At 44.8% G+C, this 19281-nt stretch overlaps 2 protein-coding genes and 1 long non-coding RNA gene across 5 annotated transcripts in view; 2 read left to right on the top strand and 1 right to left on the bottom strand.

Annotated features, from left to right (window-relative positions):
* RAB5B (RAB5B, member RAS oncogene family) overlaps window positions 1-10032 on the top strand; it is a 30960-nt gene extending 20928 nt beyond the window's left edge. For all 3 annotated transcript variants that reach the window (XM_077111004.1, XM_077111005.1, XM_077111006.1), the window contains 5 exons: window positions 3340-3596; window positions 5808-5959; window positions 6226-6348; window positions 6909-7002; window positions 7329-10032. In XM_077111004.1, the coding sequence (XP_076967119.1) occupies window positions 3434-3596; window positions 5808-5959; window positions 6226-6348; window positions 6909-7002; window positions 7329-7444 (648 nt within the window). In that variant the 5' untranslated portion in view covers window positions 3340-3433 and the 3' untranslated portion in view covers window positions 7445-10032. The remainder of the gene's footprint in view (window positions 1-3339; window positions 3597-5807; window positions 5960-6225; window positions 6349-6908; window positions 7003-7328) is intronic.
* LOC143642518 (uncharacterized) lies at window positions 9216-14565 on the bottom strand. The gene is made up of 2 exons (XR_013155701.1): window positions 14184-14565; window positions 9216-13205 (listed from the first exon to the last, which is right to left on the bottom strand). It is a non-coding gene; the product is annotated as an uncharacterized LOC143642518 (long non-coding RNA).
* SUOX (sulfite oxidase) lies at window positions 14452-18501 on the top strand. The gene is made up of 4 exons (XM_077110993.1): window positions 14452-14563; window positions 16010-16069; window positions 16360-16537; window positions 16763-18501. The coding sequence occupies exons 2-4, from the start codon at window positions 16020-16022 to the stop codon at window positions 18170-18172; spliced, it is 1638 nt and encodes a 545-aa protein (XP_076967108.1). The 5' UTR covers window positions 14452-14563; window positions 16010-16019; the 3' UTR covers window positions 18173-18501.
* The last annotated feature ends 780 nt before the right edge of the window (window positions 18502-19281 follow it).

The raw sequence follows: 19281 nt of genomic DNA on the forward strand, positions 1-19281 counted from the left end.
GTGCCCAGTCCCTGCTGCTGGTAAAGTCCTTTCCTTTCCCTTCTGGGAAGCGGCCTGTGTGGGAGGGATGCTGGCCACCACAGCTTTGGGAACTAACGGTTCAGGGGGGTGGCTCGCAGCCAGTCCACCTGATCCAGACTGGGGTACATTGTGTGTCTGGTCACTGACGTGGCCCCAGGAGCTGTTCTGTACTGTTTCTGGTTATTTATTAGTTGTTCTGGAGGACGAACTAAAACGTGCACGTTGTTAAGCCGCCATCTTGACCTCCATACTTTTTTACTCATGTGTGCAATTTCCTGGACAGAAGGAGTATCAGACACAAGATTTTCACAATTACAGTCATATTGTAAAAGTTCTGTCATTGTACAGTCATCTTCAGTAATCAAAACTACTGGAACACAGCTCAACAGTTTCAGGTACTTTCAGCCACTCCAATTCACGATAAACTAAAAAGGGATGTCTATATAATGCAAAAAAATAACCTTCAGGATAACCTCTTGACTCTGTTTGAAATCTCTCAGCCACTGAAACTTTATTTTGACTCATTTCTCTCTCTACCCTTTTGGTCAAAAAGGCCTTCTCAGTCCCTTCATGTCAGGTCCCAACTCATTCCAGGATTTCTGTTCCACATTGCCAGAGAGATTTACGTCCCTGGGAGTCATGTTCCACGTAGTGGGGAGGGCAGTGAGTTTACCTGCCAAGTTGGGTTAGAGAGTTTGCTTGTGGTTTCAATGTCATCTAAGAATCTACTATCAAATACAAGGTCCTGAAGATTTTTCCCTGTGTTATCCCCCAAGCATTTTATGGTTTTAATTTCATATTTAGATCTTTGATCCCTGAGTTAATTTTTGTATGTGGTGTGAGGTAAGGATCCAGTTTCATTCTTTTACATGTAGCTATCTGGTTTTCCCGGCACTACTGACGAGACCTCCTTACACTTTTCTGTTTTTACGTTCTAATAAGTAGATTGCTAAGATTTATCCCTGATTTTCATCCTGAGCCACTCAATATACTGACAAAGTAACATTTCCCTACATATGACTTAGTATAAATGTCTGTTGCCATTAGGATCAACCTTAAAAAAGGGAAAGATTAATTTGAACAAGCAAAGTACAGTCCTAAACAATGCTTATATCTTGCAGAAGAATTTTACGTTCTCATCATGCTAACTTCTCTTGGAATCTCTTAGTGCCTTCCTTTCCCCTCAGAGCCGGGATATGAGATTTATTCAGGTTTGGATGATTAGAATCTCAAAATCCCAACTTCCTTTTCTCTGTCTCCTTCCAGCCACCCACCCTTACACCTCCCTACCCACTTGCCCCAGCTTTTGGGCTATGGGAATTTATTCAGGTTTGGATGATTAGTGTCTCCAAATCCCAACTTACTCTTTCCTGTCTCCTTCCTTCCACCTGCCCCAGCTTTTCTTGTCCTCTTGGAAGATAGAGAAGGTGAGTCAGTATATTTTTTCATCAAATATTTATTGCTTTTAAGACTTCTGCAAGTGTTTAGAATGTACACTGTTTTTCTTTGCCTCTAATTTAGAGGGCCACAGCTGTTAGGCCTTTTTGGTGCAGAGCATAGTCTAATCCCTAGGCATCAGGAAGACAGCTGTAAAGTGAAAGTAGATTAAGCCTACTGACTCTTAGATTTGAAGAGCTGGCAGAAGCACAGTGAAAGAGTTGATGAAAGAGTTGATACCAGTGTGTTTGTCGATCGGGTTTCTCGCCCATTTTCTGCTTCAAAAGTTCCATCAGATTTGAACAGTGAATAAAAAAGTATTTGCAAAGTCCCCTGGGGGAATGGTGAAAAGGGGGACAATTCAGCTTCCCCAACTGGAGAATTCTTGATATTCTCACAAGCAGTGGGGACAATCAAAGCAATAAGCTGAGCCCCCATCTTGGGGTTTGTTCATATGAAACTTAACCCTGCAAAGGATAGGCTAAGCCTACTTAAAATTAGGCCTAAGAGTCACCCCCAAGAGAACCTCTTTTGTTGCTCAGATGTGGCTTCTCTCTCTCAGTCAACATGACAAGCAAACTCACTGCCCTCCCCCTGTCTATGTGAGACATGACTCCCAGGTGTGTGGACCTTCCTGGCAATGTGGGACAGAAATCCTAGAATGAACTGGGACTCAGCATCAAGGGATTGAGAAAACTTCAACCAAAAGGGGGAAAGTGAAATGAGACAAAATACAGTGTCAATGTCTGAGAGATTCCAAATAGAGTCGAGAGGTTATCCTGGAGGTTACTCTTACGTATTGAATAGATATTACCTATTTAGTTAAGGTGTAATGGAGAGGCTGGAGGGAACTGCCTGAAAATGTGGAGTTGTATTCCAGTAGCCATGTTTCTTGAAGATGATTGTATAATAACATAGCTTTCACAATGTGACTGTGTGATTGTGAAAACCTTGTGTCTCATGCTCCTTTTAGTATGGACAGATGAGCAAAACATATGGATTAAAAATAAATAATAGGGGGAACAAATGTTAAAATAAATTTAGTAGATTGAAATGCTAGTGATCATGAAAGGGAGTGGTCAGGGGTTTGTTATGTATGAATTTTTTCCTGTTTTCTTTTTATTTCTTTTTCTGAATTGATGCAAATGTTCTAAGAAATGATCATGATGATGAATATAAAAAAATGTATATTGAGAATGCTGTGAATTCTTAAAAATAAATTTAATTCTAATTCTTAAAAAAGGTTCCATCAAATGAGGAATGATAGAGTTTCTGGCATTAGGACTCAGGTTAGATCTTCAGAAATGTTTATCAGAAAGGTTGATCATATGTAAAGGTTCTTTTGATCATACAGAACCAGAAGCTACCCCTCTATTTTTAGAATAAATGACTCTTATCCCACACTCCTAGAGTGAATCTCATGAGTAGTAGAAAAAGCAACAGGGTACCAAGAAGGTACTGGGTATCTAGGGTACTTGTGGGTGGATATGGGTTTTCATAGGCCAACTAAAGTTTTGATAAATTTGCTCTGACTTAGAAAACTTTGAAGACCTTGTGTAAAATTTATGGGGGATTAAAAACTTGTGTCCCTCACACAATTTTCAGTCTCTCCATTTCAGTTTCCTTGGCAGTTGGAGATTATGTAGTAAGGCAAAATCTACTTTGGATGCAGTTATTATTTTACTGTTCCCCACTCTTACCACTGAGTGTCAGTTGCTTGGGAAGCTCTCAGAGGGTCCTCTCAGATGTGTAACCTTTCAGTGATGAATGATTACCAAAGCTAAATCCTTTTAGAAAGTGAGAAGAGTCTGTTCTTCCTCTGAAAAGTAATTGCAGCTGCAATGACTCTGTGTCTGATTTTACCCACTTTTTTTCTTGCAGGACTATTGAAGCCTGGAAGTCCCCTCCCCTTCCCCTTCCCCCCCTTTGCCGCTCTGTGGCATCCCCCTCCCTTTCCTATTCTGATAATCTGGCCATGACTAGCAGAAGCACAGCCAGGCCCAATGGGCAACCTCAAGCCAGCAAAATATGCCAGTTCAAATTGGTCTTGCTGGGGGAATCTGCAGTGGGAAAATCTAGCCTGGTATTACGTTTTGTCAAAGGGCAGTTCCATGAATACCAGGAGAGCACCATCGGAGGTGAGTACCTCAGGGAAAGAAGAGGTTCAATGATCAGTAAGGCATTTAAGAAAGATCTAGGGATCTGATAGTTAAGCTGGCCCTCTCAGTTCCATTTTTTTCCCCTCAGTAATAGAAGCCCTTTCTAAAACAAAGAAAAAAGTTGCCAAGGTATATGTTCATCCTCTTGCTCCCTAGAAGAAAGTTAAAGAAGTTGGCCTTTGAGCAATGAGAAAATCACTAAGCTTTTACCTACTCTATCTTCTTCCTCTCCCTCTATTATCTCAATCCTAATGAAGTTAAGTGTCATCTTGAGCAGGATTGGTTTGCAGCAATGATAAGTAATGAAAGACATTAATCAGAATCACCAGGGGAACATTTCAAAATATGTATGCTTGAGCCCTACTCTAGATCCATGATTAGTAAGTTGGTGGGGGGGTTGGTAGTAGCAGTGGCATAGGCAGGCAAGCATGCAGGCATGGATATATATTTGGAAAATTTCCTTAGGTGATTCTGATGCACATCTCTGGTAAAATGAAGGCTGGAACTAAATACAAAATATAAAAGGCATCTGCCTTTCCTGATTTTGCTAGCTCTCCTTGCCTCTATCCTAAAATATAGTGTTAATTCAGTAAAGAATCTTTTCTGAGAACCCCCATATTATTCCTTTCCCCCTTTTATTTGTTACGTTGGAAATGTAGTGTTTCTGGACCAACAGAAGGTATGTGAAAAAATAACAAATAATGGTGGGACTGCCATCAAGCTTTAAAATCTAGTCAGTTCTTGGGGGTGCAATGGTAGTTCAGTGGTAGAATTCTCACCTGCCATGTGGAAGACCCGGGTTCAACTCCTGACCTGTGCACTCCCCCCTCCTCCCCTCCAAAAAATTCAACCAATGAATTAACCTGCTGCAGTAACAGGATAGTCACATAGAAAAAGAATGAAGTGTGACCCTCACCATACAGCATAAAATTTAAAAATCTAGTTCAATTCCCAGTGCCTGCCCATGCAAAAAAAAAAAATCTAGTCAGTTCTTGATGTAACTTTGATCTGAATCTTGTTGTTTCTTGCATTATCTATTATTCCTCTATTTTGATTAGACAAGAGATGACTGGTAAAAGTCCAGTTCTTTTCTTTGTCTCTTACACCTTATAAAGTGCCCCCATTCCTTAGCCCGAGAAACTTCTAGCAAGAAAGACTTAGCTAAGGATACTGTTCTAGTTTGCTAGCTGCCGGAATGCAATATACCAAAAACGGAATGGCTTTTTAAAGGGGGAATTTAATAAGTTGCTAGTTTACAGTTCTAAGGCCGAGAAAATGTCCCAATTAAAACAAGTCTATAGAAATGTCCAATCAAAGGCATCCGGGGAAAGAGATACCTTGGTTCAAGAAGGCCGACGAAGTTCTGGGTTTCTCTCTCATCTGGAAAGGCATGTGGCGAACACAGTCACAGTTTCTTTCTCAGCTGGAAGGGCACATGGCAAGCTAGGCATCATCTGCTAGCTTTGTCTCCTGGCTTCCTGTTTCATGAAGCTCCCCGGGAGGCATTTTCCCTCTTCATCTCCAAAGGTCACTGGCTGGTGGACTCTGTGCTTCGTAGTGTTGCTCTCTCTGACGCCATAGTCACCATGTGCCCTGGGCTTGAGCCAACGGTACGTGAACCTCATGTGTTATCGATTTACATCTGCAGTCGGCTAGGAGGTGTGCCCGCTGCGATGAAGGACGTTTGACTTAATTGGCTGGTGCTTAAATGAGAGAGCACAATGTAGCACAGCTCAAGCAGCTTGGCATTCCTCATCTCAGCACTCGCAGCTCAGCCCAGGCCTTTGGAGATGCAGAAAGAAGTCACCCCGGGGAAAGCTGTTGGAACCCAGGGGCCTGGAGAGAAGGCCAGTAGAGACCACCCTGTGCCTTCCCACATAAGAAAGAACCTCAGTGGAAAGTTAGCTGCCTTTCCTCTGAAGAACTAACAAAATAAATCCCCTTTTATTAAAAGCCAATCCGTCGCTGGTGTGTTGCATTCTGGCAGCTAGCAAACTAGAACAGATACTCTTAATCTTGGTTCCAGGATCTGTATATAAGGAGGAGAATGCTGAACTTTTTCCTAAAGTTGAGTGTTCTAGGTGGTGACTGGTCTTAACACTGGGAGTGGAAATATTTTGAAAGGAGGTGGTAATGTCCCCATTCATCCTTCCACTTACAACTTCTTCCCCTCCATTTTCTCATCCATAGCGGCTTTCCTCACCCAATCCGTTTGTCTAGATGACACAACAGTCAAGTTTGAGATCTGGGACACAGCTGGACAGGAGCGATACCATAGCTTGGCTCCCATGTACTACAGGGGTGCCCAAGCAGCAATTGTGGTTTATGACATTACTAATCAGGTAAGTGGGCTAAGAAGACTGTCCTTGTCCTTAGAGGAATTAAATTATTGGGGGAAAGAAAACAGGCTCTTGATAATAGCAAAATAAGAGTACAAATTTTGTTTCCAAGTGCTGAGAAGACAGAGTTAATGAATTATCAGAGACAGGTGGTTTCAGTGAGGAAAGGCATCCTTGAAGAGGTGAGGTTTGAGACTGGGATTTGAAAGTGATGGACATGGATTGGCAGTGATTTCAGCCTACCCATGCTCTTTCTCATGTTTTCCTAGGAAACCTTTGCCAGAGCAAAGACATGGGTGAAGGAACTACAGCGACAGGCCAGTCCTAGCATCGTTATTGCCCTGGCGGGGAACAAAGCTGATCTGGCCAACAAGCGCATGGTGGAATACGAAGTAAGATGGTCCTTGGAGTTCCTTTTTAGCTCATTCCCTTTGTGCATAGGACCTCTTTCTTCCAAACCTACCCTCTCTGAAAACCTTATCTGAGGCCATTCATTGTCTTATTCCCCAGTTCAGTTCAGCACCAAGTTAATTATAGCAACACTGTGATCCTAATGACAACCAGGAGATTTTAGAAAAGTCAGAAGAAAATTCCAGAGCAGAGGTGTAGGGAAGTACCAGCTGTGGGGGTCCCAGTATGTAAACAGAAAGGAGGAAAAAGCAACTGAATTTAAGGTAAGGGACTGTTTAAGTTTCAGAATCCAAAAGCCCCCAAACAAACTTACCTTCCCCAATAATTAAGATTCCTGACATCTGCTTGTTGGACTGATTGGTCTAGAGGCCTGGCTTCTTGTATAAGTAACCAAAATATAGGTCCTGGGTCAGTTTCCTCAGGGGCAATTAGGGGGAGGGAACCTAGGACACTGCTTAACTCTGGTGCTCCTTGGGAGTAGAAAGGCAATTATTGTTCCCATCCTACATTCTAAGCACCAGTACACCCCACCACCTTGCAGGAGGCCCAGGCGTATGCAGATGACAACAGCTTATTGTTTATGGAGACTTCGGCCAAGACAGCTATGAACGTGAATGATCTTTTCCTGGCAATAGGTAAGGTCAGATCAGCCTGAGGTCTTGCTGTCTTTTTTTCCTTGCCTCTAGGCAGGATCATCATTAACCCAGGTGAGAGTGTCTCCTATTGTAAAAATTTTAGGTATAGAAATACCTTAACTTTCTGTTGTGGTATATAACTGCCATCCTTTGGCTGCAGCTTTATAAAAAACCTTGTCTTCAATGTAGTTTGCAAAGTAAACTCCTCTGCAAAATAATTCTTTTAATCTCTTGAATTTTTATCTCCCTTCTCCTCTAACCAAAAACCTTTTTTGGGGGTTGAGTAAAATCTATCATACTTTGTTCCCTTCTCTTTTTATCTCTAGCTAAGAAGTTGCCAAAGAGTGAACCCCAGAATCTGGGGGGTGCAGCAGGCCGAAGCCGGGGTGTGGATCTCCATGAGCAGTCCCAGCAGAACAAGAGCCAGTGTTGTAGCAACTGAGGGAGTGGCTAGCAGCAAACAAGTATGGAGCTAGCACGAGAGCTAAGAAATAACCTCCATCCCTACCCCTCAGCACACAGCCCCTATGGTAACAGCACAGAGCCCTGGCTCCCAAGGGCTGCCTCTTGACAGCTCCATCATGGCACTTTTTAATGCTTCAGCAACCAACACCAGGCAGCTGTTGCCACTGGCCTCCTACCCCTACTCTGGGGCTTGGGGGTCAATACCCCCAGGACTTACCTTCCAAAAGAAACTTTCTTCACTTTGTATTATAGGTGCAAGACAGTGACCTACTTATCTTTCCTCCTCCTTTCCATGGTTCCCCATTTTTTCAGAAAACACTTTTTTCCTGCCCCTCCCTTCTGCTTTTGGTCAATCTCTGTTCTTGATCCCCTTTTCTTCTTCCTGCCAGGACAGAAAAGATGGCAAACCCAGGAACTGAGGAATGAGGTTTCCAGATCAGTTACATAAAAGGGCCCTGGGGGAGGGAGATAAGGCTCTTAGCAGGAGAGAGTAAGGAAACACATTTTGTTTTTATTTGGTTGGAGTTTCTCATATTTGAAAATTTTGCAATATCCATGAGTTGGTCTTGTGAAGGGTGTTTCTAGATAGAGATGAAAATGGGAAGGCAAGTTCTCTGACACCAGGTTGGAGTCCTTTTGAGTTAGCTGACTGGGCAGAGGTGGGGGGGGGAGGTGCAGTGTCAGCTGTCGCTCTGTAACTCATCCAAGGCCTGGTTTCCCCTCACCCAAGCTCTTAGGTAGCTTCTTCCCCATGGTGGGGATTGGACCCCAGAGTCCTCCAAAGAAACTTCACTGGTTGCCTGCCATTTGGGGTCTGCTGTGATCTAATTGGAGGAGGGACCAGTTTCTGATACCCATCCTCTGATTTATACATATGCATTTTTTTTGTCTGGCCTTTAGATGGCTTCAGCCCCAGTCACCATATCCCTCTGCAGTTTGCACTTTAATTGATAGTTCAGTTTGGATACTTGTTTTATGAGGGTTTCATTGATTTACTCATCCTCCTACATTCTTTTTAATTAAATGGAACCTGAGATAAATATGAGGTTTGGGGAGGGCTGTAGAGAACAATTACCAGTGGCAGCTACTCAAGCCCAGTCTCCACTGCTAGCATTCTCCTATATTCTAGCCAACCTAGCTCTTGAGTAGAAGTTGCCTTTCCTGGAAAATTAACAGAATAACTGGGGAGTGGTCTCGGGATAGCATAGGCCAAGGTAAGGAGTAAGAAGGGGCCAGGCAAGAGGGAGGAGTTTTCTCTTCTTTTCCAGGGTTCATATTCAATTTGATATCCATTACCGTGTCTTTTCTACTTCCCTGTAAATAAATGTGATCTTATTTCCCCTATACAGCCTGTTCTGTCCTCCACTTGCCATTACGCCTTATTTCCTTCTCATTTGTTAATCTTTGGTTTAGTTCCCATTTCTATGCCTCCAAACCCCCACTGTTTAATCCATGTACCACTAGAGGCTAGTACCACAGAGGCCAAGTTGTGGCCCCTTATATCATGCTGTCTGTTCCTGTGGACAGGGAATAACTTGCACTGAAGGTACCTCACAACTGTCTGATATTGTTAGAGGGCTTTGGTCCTTTTTAGGTCTCTAGCCTCTCTTCATATCTCTCATCAGGGGTTTTTAGGATGTCTGTGGAAAGCCATCAAGGCAAGAGAAAACTCTAGGCTCTTTCTTGTTCTAGCCCAGAGTTTTGGGAACGTTTATGGAAAAAAGATAGGAAAGGCCACAGACCTAAGATTAGAACCTTTCTGCCTGTCCTTTTACCTTTTTTTTTTTTTTTTTTTTTACATGGGTAGACTCCCAGAATTGAACCCGGCACGGCAGGTGAGAATTCTGCCACTGAGCCATCATTGCACTGTCCTGCCATTTCTTTTGACTTGCAGACTGCTTTTTGTTACAGAGCAGCTGAAAAACCCAGTTTAGGTCCTTCCACTTAGGCCTCAATTCCTTTACTTTTCCAGGGGCAGCCTTAGTTCCTGTGGCCTTGAAACACACACATACACATACTTTTCCCTTCCCAGAACCCACTATCCCCACACTCTCCAAAGCACCTAGTACATCCTTTTTTACAAGTGGAAGAACTAGAATGGCTCTTTTAAGTCTCTTAGAAATGAAGTTGAAATTCTGTCTCTGTGCAGTTTTTCCCATGGGACAGGAACAAAGATGTTTCATTGCCTTGGGACTGGGAAACCTTTTTCCTGGGCTTCTCCTCTCTCCTCCCTACCACCTCACTTCCTCCTTAGGAACAGGATTGGCCTTAGCTTCTGGCCTAACTGCTGCCTTCCCTCTACTTTCTGCCAGCTCTTCAGCTTTCCTTTGAGCTCTCTTGGGCTTTGGGGATCTTAGTTTTTTATTTCCCAGCTCTTCATTTTTTCCTTCTGGTCAGTTTTTTTTAGGGGGGGAGGGTGTCATATATATATATTTTTTGCTTCTAAGAAAGCATTTGCCTTTTTTTCCCCCTTTCTCCCTCTCCCAACATAACAATCGTGGTAATAGAATGCGACTGCTGATTTACCGATGTATTTAATGTAAGTAAAAAAGGAAAAAAAGAAAAGTGTATTGGAGTGTGTTTTTCTTGTTTTTGCTATGTGTCTGTCTGATGTTAGAAATTTGGAAGAAAGGGCATCTGATAATTTCATTGAGCAAGAAACACCACATCCTCCAATCTGTCTTGGGTACCTCCTTATCCCCCTTTCATCTTTGCTTAAACAGTGAAAGAATCCATTTGGAAAATAACACTTTTATTACTGTTTAATCATCCCTACTCAGAGGCTCAGAGGCCACTCAAGAACTTATCAGATGTTGCCCCACGATATCTTTTTAGGCACTCTTAATAGAATATGTACGGGTAGGGGGAGAAGGTGATCTTTGGGGAGACAATTGATGAGATGGGGAGGTTGGTGTTTTGGTTTGATAAAGCTGCCAGAATGCAATATACCAGAAATAGGTTGGCTTTTACAATGGGGATTTATTGGTTTACAAATCTAAAGTTCTAAGGTCAAGAAAATATCCCAATTAACGCATCAACAGGACAATATCTTTGCTAGCATCTGGGGTTCCTCTGTCAGATAATAAGGCACATGGACAGCATCTGCTGGTCCTGTGCTTCCAGGTTTCACTACTTTCAGCTCCTGGTTCTAGTGGCCTCTCTGAGCTTCTCTGGGTCCTCTCTTAGACTCTCTGGGGCTTTCCTTTCTAAGCTCTTTCCAAACTTCTCTGGGTATTTCTTTGAGCTCGCTTGGCCTTTTCTGCTTTTTATCCTCTCAGAAAGGACTCCAGTAAAGGATTGAGACCCACCTTGAATGGAGTGGGTCACATCTCTATTAAAATAACCTAAGTAAAAGGTCCTTCCACGATAAGTCTGCCCCCACAGGAATGGAATAAAAGAACATGGTCTTTTCTGGGGTACCTAAACAGCTTCACACCAGCATATGTCACCCGCTGGACCCCCAAAAGACATTTTTCCCAAATGCAAGCAAATATAGTCATTTTATCATAATATCACAAAACCTTAAATCATTTCAGTAACAATATTAAGTACAAAGTCTCAAAATTATTACAGGTGTGGTCCTAAGGTAAAATTCTCTGGTTGTGAGCCTGTGAAACTTAGAAAAAGTGATCTGCTTCCAATATACGAAGGAAGGACCGTTCACAAAGAGTGAATATTGCAGTTTCCATACGGAAAAACTGAAAGGAAAACAGGGTTCAAAGGTCCCAAACAGTTCTGAAAGGCTGCAGGACAAACTTCCTTAGATTTCCAGGTCTGAAAGTCATCCATAGAATGATGTTTTATCCTCAGGGCTTGAGAGAGCAGCAGTCTCACCCTTTCCAATGGTTTGCACAGTGGCCCTGTTCTCTCCAAACACTGTGCTGAGGGCTCCCAACAATTCCAAGCATTGGAAGACAGCCATGTTCTCCATTCCACACTCTTCAAGCATCTGGGTGGCAGCCATACTCTTCCTGAACAATGGAGAGGAAACTCCATGCTCTGCAAACTCCAGGGCAAATTCACCCTTTCCACATGCATGGGGGGGGGGGGGGGTTCTGCTCTCCTGGCCTGAGGATTCTTGGCTCCACAGCTCATTTTTTCCTTCAATCTGTCCCTTTTAGTCTAGGCTGGCACTTCCATTCATTCATACACAGCTCATAAAAAACATCAGTTTTGCGTGCAACACACAGGGGTCTCAATCATCAGACAACTGAACTTTCCACAAATTCTTTCTGAATAGCTGCACTTCCAATCCTGACTTGTACTGAAATGGCCTACTGGTTCCAGGTTTGGTTAAATCCTTACATGGTGCAGTATTCTCTGTGGACTTGTCTTCCAAAAGATCAGAATTTTCCAAACTATCAATTTCTGGTTTCTTTGTACCCGAGAGTTCAGTTCTCAGCTTATTCCTTTCCTCTTGGGTTTTACTATAAGCTGCCAGGAGAAGCCAGGCCACCCCTTCCACATTTAATTTGGAATTCTCTTCAGCTAAGTATCCAGGTTCACTGCTTTCAAATTCTGCCTTACATCTGATATCAGGACTCAATTTTGCCATATTCTCTTCCACTTTAAAACACAGGTCCCCTTCCAGTTTGCAGTGACACATTCATCATTTCTAAAGCCTTATCAGAAGCACCTTTAGCATCCACATTTCTATTAACAGTCTCTTCAAAGCAATGTAGGCCTTTTTTTATCAAGTACCTCACAATTCTTCCAGAATCTTCCCCTTAACCATTTATAAAGCTGTTCCAGCAAATTGCAGCACCCCACTCCACTGGTACCAAAATCTGTTTCAGTTTGCTAAAGCTGCCAGAATGCAATATACCAGAAATGGATTAGCTTTTACAATGAGGATATATACATTTACAAATTAACAGTTCTAAAGTCATGAAAATGTCCCAGTTAAGGCATCAGGACAATATCTTCACTGGCATCTGGGGTTCCTCTGTAAGATAAGGCGCATGGCCTCTGCTGGTCCTTTGCTCCTGAGTTTTGTTGCTTTCAGCTCCGGGTTCTAGTGGCCTCTGAGGTTCTGAGGATCCTCTCTTAAAAACTCTGGGGCTTTTCTCTCTAAGCTCTCCAAACTTCTCTGGATATTTCTCTGTCTGAGCTCTCGGCCTTTTCTGCTTTTTATCCTCTCAGAAAGGACTCACCTTAAAGGATTAAGACCCACCTTGAAGGGGGTAGGTCACATCTCAATTGAAATAACCTAACTAAAAAGTCCCACCTACAACAGGTCTGTCCTCACAGGACTGGATTAAACATGACCTTTTCTGGAGTACATAACAGCTTCAAACCAACACACTTGATATTTGTGAATCTTTTGAAATATATGAAAACGTGCATTTTTCTAGGAAGAGGTTTCATAGCTTATAGTTTCTCAAAAGGAAACTATAGAAGATTGAAAAAAAAAAAAACAAACCCAGCATTGGCTTTTCTGATTGATCATGTGGCTTCCACCCCAACAAAAAATTTCCCTTTGGGGCTGCTCTTGCTTACTACTGTACTTGAAGCCCTTCAGTCTGTGACAGTCTTAAGTGGGGTAAAAAAAAAATGAATGAAACAGAAAAGATTGGGCTTGATTGCAGGGGAGTTTAAAATTCCAAAGAATCTGAAGGAGGAGGGCAGGAAAGGGGACTTAGTTCCAGACAGACCTGGCATTCCAGGCCTAACTCTGCCAATTTACCAGCTGTGGCCTTGATCAAGTTAGGTAGCTGCTCTGCCTCAGCTTCCTGCATCTATAAAATGAAAAGTTAAGGTTTGAAGGTCAGTTATGTGAAGCATGTAGCACATAGTATGTGACAGTGTTTTTAGGGAGAGATCTTATCTGAAGGTTTCAGACAGTCTCTAAATGACTTCTCTGTAACCTTCTTAGAATGAGATAATAGGACTGAGCCTTTAAAAAAAAAAGACTTTCTATCTCTGCAATGATTTAATTGTACATAGACTGAAAAACTTTAGAGCCAAAATAAACTTTTTACTGTTAATTCTCCTTTCTTTCTATCTCTTAGTATTCCCACTAAGATCCTTGATTCTTGGTAAAAGCTTTAGTTTTCAGTTTAGAAGAATAGAAAAGGAGGGAATTAATATAACTAGAGGTGAAAACTTGACTTAAACTGATTAAGGTTGTAACTCAACCCTCTATCACTAGAGGGCATCGTGTGGATACGTTTGTCCCACGTTTGAGAACAAGGTTTGCTAGTTAGGTACACAGTAACAAATTTTCAGTCAAAGGATATAAAGGGTAATGACAAACGTATTCTACTAGTTTTCTTTACTCTGAGGTTATAAGATTAAAATCTACTTTTGGGTTTAACATTTGCCATTTCTCTTGTTAATATGATTTTTTTAAATCTAATTTCATTAAGCAAAATTTTAAAGTTGCTGCTTCCATAATCTGGTGAGAATTCTGTTGGACTAGTACAACGAATATCGAAGAATTGGAACCGCTATTTAGGTTTCGTTTCTGCTCTTACTCCCGAATATAAGAGAATTGAACACTTCACCTTGTTTCCTCTAAGAGACAAGGCTGTCTGACATGCTTGACATGTCAGAAACAACAGGGTAGTCAAAAAAACAGGATAGAACCGGGCGGAGCTGACCCGCCGGTGAAGCCCGGCATGATTTCCAGGCCTCCAGTGAATGCATCTAGTGTCTCCCGCCCCCCTCCCCCCACAGCCGCAGAGGCGGGATGGGGGCGTCTCCAAGTATCCTACCTTTCAGCCCAACCTCTGGAGTCCTCATCACTTTCCACTACCCAGTTTCCGGATGACGGGTGAGGGTTCCATTTCTCGACTATCGGGGCTGTAACAGACTCTACTCAGACGGCTCTCCAGAAAGGGTGGAAACAGTCTCGGCCAGTCCCAGCTCCAAGCCCTCGGGGCGTCTCCGCCTGTCCCGGCATCCCCGCCAATCCTGCCCTCCAGGAGGCGAACGCAGCCACTCGCGAGGCGGCCCGCCAATGGCTGGGGGACGAGCGGAGGGGCGAAAGTGATCCTTAAACTCTGCGTTACGTCAGCGCGCTAGCCACGCCCCTGCGCGAGCAATCGCCAGGCGCTCGGTGGGTAAAACAGCCACTGTGCGGACGCCGAGCCTGGTAAGGGGGCTGGGGCGGGGTGAGGGCAGAAGAATAGGAAGGGTTGTTAGTCGGGGCGGGGGCTATCGGTTTTGACACTTAGGAGTGTTGCGAACCCCAAGGACAATAAAATTAACAATATCTGCCGCCTCTCCCTATTCCTGGGAACGCTGGGGGTTGCTACAAGACCCTTTTTGCGAGCTACTGGCCAGAGGGAATGGGTCGGGTGCTTGTGCCCCAATGCTGGATATATCCCCCTCCCTAAAATTTCCCTGGGTAGGGAGAGGCCATCATCCACACCAGGAGGTGGCACTTCTGTTTTGCAGCAGAAGACTGCCAAACCGGGGACAGAGTTAATTTGCTAGTCATCCTTACCTGCACTGCTTCTGTCTGGTTCCAGCAGGCTGCTAGGATTGAGGGCAGGCTGGGGGGAGTGGAGGGAGTGACGGTTCTATGGGCCAGGGGTCAAGTGCCCACCCAACTCCTATTTCCATCTCCGTGGTGTTCCTTCTGCCCTCCACCCCACTTTGTTCTCCAAGATTTAGCTTATGTCAACAATTGGAACATTTCTCACCCCTTCCCACTTCGGCTCTCCTGGGGTCAGCGATCTACTGAGGGCTGTGAGGAAGAGCAGGATGGAAAGCAGAGAAATTACCTTCCTCCTTTCCCAGCTCATCCCCTGACACCTGGTCATTAACCCCTCAGTTTGCTGTGCTCACTAGAATGGCACAGGCAGGGTAGGGGTGTAGATCGCATGTTGTGGTCCAGTTACCAGCCAAGTTCAACATATACATATATTTATATTTAGGATGGGTTCCTTTCTAGAGGAGTGGAACTGAAAGACTTTCAAAGGAAATATTATCTTGCTTAATATTCACAGTAGCTCTTTAAGATAGAACTCACTCTCTTCATTTCATAGATGTGGTTGCAGTTCCAGAGTGTTTATAGCTTCCCTAGGGGACAGGGTTTAAACGACAGGACTAAGTTTTGCACACCCAAGACAGTTTGACTCCAGAGTCTGGGCTATTTCACTCCATTAGATTGCCACTACCCTTTTCACCTTTTTGTCCCTGCTTACATCAGTCTGCCCCTTGGTTGTTCTCTGCTGACTTCAGAAATAAAAAGCCAGCAATCTGGGCATTTGACTTCTTCCCTTTAGGCCTTTGATCCTGGGCATTATTCTCTGTAGTGAATAAAGGAGAGTAGAGGATGGGAGATAAGTGATTCTAGAAGACTCCCTCTTCCCATTCCTTTTCTTTCATCCTGTCAGCACAGTCTTTGTCTCTGACGTTCTTCAAGTTTTCTCTGAGGAAACTTGGTTTTCCTCCCACCCCCACCCCCCAAGTCTTCTCATTTGCCCAAAGAGCTCCTGGCTCATCTTCTGTGTCTTCCACCCATTTCTTCAAGCCTCCCCAATATCCCCTCCCAGAACTCTCCCATCTTAATCCCAGAATCTTCTTCCCACAGGTCTTCCACAATGCTGCTGCTTCAAAAAGCCATGGTTTTGGGACTCCGACCTGTCTGCAGGTAGGACATCCTGTCCCAGGAGTGGCTTCCTAGCCCGTAACTCATACCCTCAGTATCTTTATGATGTCCTATCTCATCTGTTAGGGGAGAATTTATTTCTTTTAACAGATGAAAGGGTGGCAAGGGAGGAAAGGGAAAGCCAGATCATACGTGTTTACCCATCCTAGAGTAACTTAAATCCTAGCTGAGGGAACCAGTGGGCAACCAGGGAGAGGTAGACCCCAGCCTTCTCTGTTTTTTCCATATGACCAGAGGAAGTATGCTGCTAAGAAGCCCTCTCTCTCTTCCAGACTCAGGTTGACCCCCTCAAGGCTCTGTATTCGGGCCTGCTGTACAGATGATTCATTTCAGCCCCAGCACCCCAGCCTCGTCTCCTCTGGTAATAACTACAGTGCCCGGGGTTGGGGCCTCTTGGGAACCCTGCTGGGCTTTGGTGCAGTGTTGGCTTATCATGACCGTTCATGCAAGGTAAGTGGGGAAGGGACTTCATTGTCAAAACAAAGGGATCCTAGAAAGCTCCCCAAGCATCCCAGATTGTGATCCGTGTTCTTGCTGTTACCACAGAGCCCACAGTACTACTGTCTTCATGCACAGTGGAGATGGAATCTTCCTGGCTCTGTGGGTTGGGTCAGGGTGAGCTAGGTGATTTCTTAATATTTTGTTACCTCTGCTTCACCCCTCTCTGGCCTGCAGGCTGCTCAGAAGTCACCACGTATATATACAAGGGAGGAAGTGAGTTCCCACCGCACCCCTGAGACTGGGATCTGGGTAACTCTTGGCTGTGAGGTCTTTGATGTAACAGAATTTGTGGATCTACACCCAGGGGGGCCATCAAAGCTGATGCTAGCAGCTGGGGGTCCCCTAGAGCCCTTCTGGGCCCTCTATGCTGTTCATAGCCAGTCCCATGTGCGTGAAATACTGGCTCAGTACAAAATTGGGGAGCTGAGCCCTGAAGACAAGGCACCCCCAACGTTGGAGACCTCTGACCCTTATGCTGATGATCCACCACGTCACCCAGCCCTGCAAGTCAACAGCCAGCGTCCTTTTAATGCAGAGCCCCCCCCTGAGCTGCTTACAGAAAGCTATATCACACCTACCCCTCTCTTCTTCACCCGGAACCATCTGCCTGTACCCAACGTGGACCCAGACACATATCGCCTCCATGTTGCAGGGCCACCTGGGACCAAGTCACTGTCCCTGTCCCTGGATGATTTGTGCCAGTTCCCCAAGCACGAGATCACAGTCACTCTTCAGTGTGCTGGCAACCGGCGCTCTGAGATGAATCAAGTCAAAACAGTAAAAGGTCTGGAGTGGAGGACAGGGGCCATCAGCACTGCACGCTGGGCAGGGGCCCGGCTTTGTGATGTGTTAGCCCAGGCTGGCCACCACCTCTGTGAGACTGAGGCCCATGTCTGCTTTGAGGGACTGGACTCAGACTCCACTGGGAGTGTCTATGGAGCATCTATCCCTTTGACTCGGGCCATGGACCCTGAAGCTGAGGTCCTACTGGCGTATGAGATGAATGGGGAGCCCTTGCCTCGGGACCATGGCTTCCCTGTGCGGGTGGTGGTTCCTGGTGTGGTGGGTGCCCGCCATGTGAAATGGCTAGGCAAAATAAGTGTGGAATCAGAGGAAAGTTGTAGCCACTGGCAGCGGCGGGATTACAAAGGCTTCTCTCCATCTGTGGACTGGGACACTGTAGATTTTGACTCAGCTCCATCTATTCAGGAACTTCCTGTTCAGTCAGCTATCACAGAACCTCGGGATGGAGAGATGGTAGAGTCTGGGGAGGTGACTGTGAAGGGCTATGCATGGAGTGGAGGTGGCAGGGCTGTGATCCGTGTGGATGTGTCTCTGGATGGGGGCCTAACCTGGCAGGCAGCTGAGCTGGATGGAGAAGAACAGTGCCCTCGAAAGGCTTGGGCCTGGCGGCTATGGCAGCTGCAAGTCCCTATACCTCCTGGGCAAAAGGAATTGGACATTGTTTGTAAGGCTGTGGATGACAGCTACAATGTGCAGCCAGATACTGTGGCCCCAATCTGGAACCTTCGCGGCGTGCTGAGCAATGCTTGGCACCATGTCCATGTTTGTGTTACCCCATGAGAACATGGAATGAAATCTATACCCCAGAACCATCTCAACCCTTTCCAGGTTCATTCATTGACATCTGTTGCCACAGGGAAACTTATCTCAGTTTCTCTCCACTTATTGGATCACAATCTTGTGCCATGCCTTCCTGAGGCACACATATATACATGTTGCACATTTCCACTCAAGCTCCCTTCCTCCTTTGGTACTATGTTATGTACCCCTCCTGACCTCTGACTCTGTGCCAGGAGGTGAAAGCTGTTGGAGCAAGGGGCTAGAAGTAAGAAAAATAATTCTGGAGACAGACACTATTTTCTCTTTCTACTCCACCTCCACTCCAAGCTTATCACTATTTTCTCTTTCTACTCCACCTCCACTCCAAGCTTATCACCTCTGAAGCCTTAATTTGCTTTTCTTCTTGGATTCTTCAGAGAATGTGGGGGTGGTGGGGTGAGTATGCTTTAAAAAAATTAAGGGTATGTGCTACTCTCTATTGCCTCTCTGGGTTGCTAGGGGGCTGTGAGAAGAGCACAACCCTCTCCCTTTATAGTTCTACTTTTCTAAATGTATCAATAAAGTATTTTAAGATTATGAATCTGGAGCCTCCTGGGCTGGAGAATGAGCGTGCTTTGCAGGAAAGAGAGGTTTCACTGATACTAGGATGTGTAGTGAGACTAGTCCAAAACAAAAGGGTAGGGGAGAAAGCAGGTGCAGTTCAGTCAAGGAATGAGTAGGGCTTCCTTCACTGAGATAACCTGCAGTGCTGCCTTGGTGATTGACCTCTGGATACCCTAAGAAATAGGAGGTAAAATATTGCTATGCTTAGCCATCCCCACCCCACCAGTTTCTTCCTACGCACTTAGCAGGAATGCCTAACAGGTTAAAATCAATATGGTCTTACAAGGGGCAGGGGCAAAACAGCACGAGGAGCTGACTCGGTACGACAAACTGGGTGTCCAATGTGCGCCTATTTTGCAAATTAGATGCAGATGAGGGGGAAGTCATTGAGTTTCGCTGTACACGCTACAGCGCCTTTCAGGCTTGAATCTTTCGGCGCTCGGCTACTCTCCCCTGGCTCCTCTTCCTTCTTTCCCCAGCAGTCTCCCTGGCTTTGGGACGCTCGG

This window comes from Tamandua tetradactyla, chromosome 7 (assembly GCF_023851605.1).
Source record: "Tamandua tetradactyla isolate mTamTet1 chromosome 7, mTamTet1.pri, whole genome shotgun sequence".
Taxonomy (NCBI): domain Eukaryota; kingdom Metazoa; phylum Chordata; class Mammalia; order Pilosa; family Myrmecophagidae; genus Tamandua; species Tamandua tetradactyla.

Bases quoted from the DNA above. Each gene is read 5' to 3' on its own strand.
- SUOX (XM_077110993.1), top strand. From the start codon at position 16,020: ATGCTGCTGCTTCAAAAAGCCATGGTTTTGGGACTCCGACCTGTCTGC. The intron at 16,070-16,359 runs GTAGGACATCCT...TCTCTCTTCCAG, and splicing joins GGACTCCGACCTGTCTGCAG to ACTCAGGTTGACCCCCTCAA. The intron at 16,538-16,762 runs GTAAGTGGGGAA...TCTGGCCTGCAG, and splicing joins ATCATGACCGTTCATGCAAG to GCTGCTCAGAAGTCACCACG.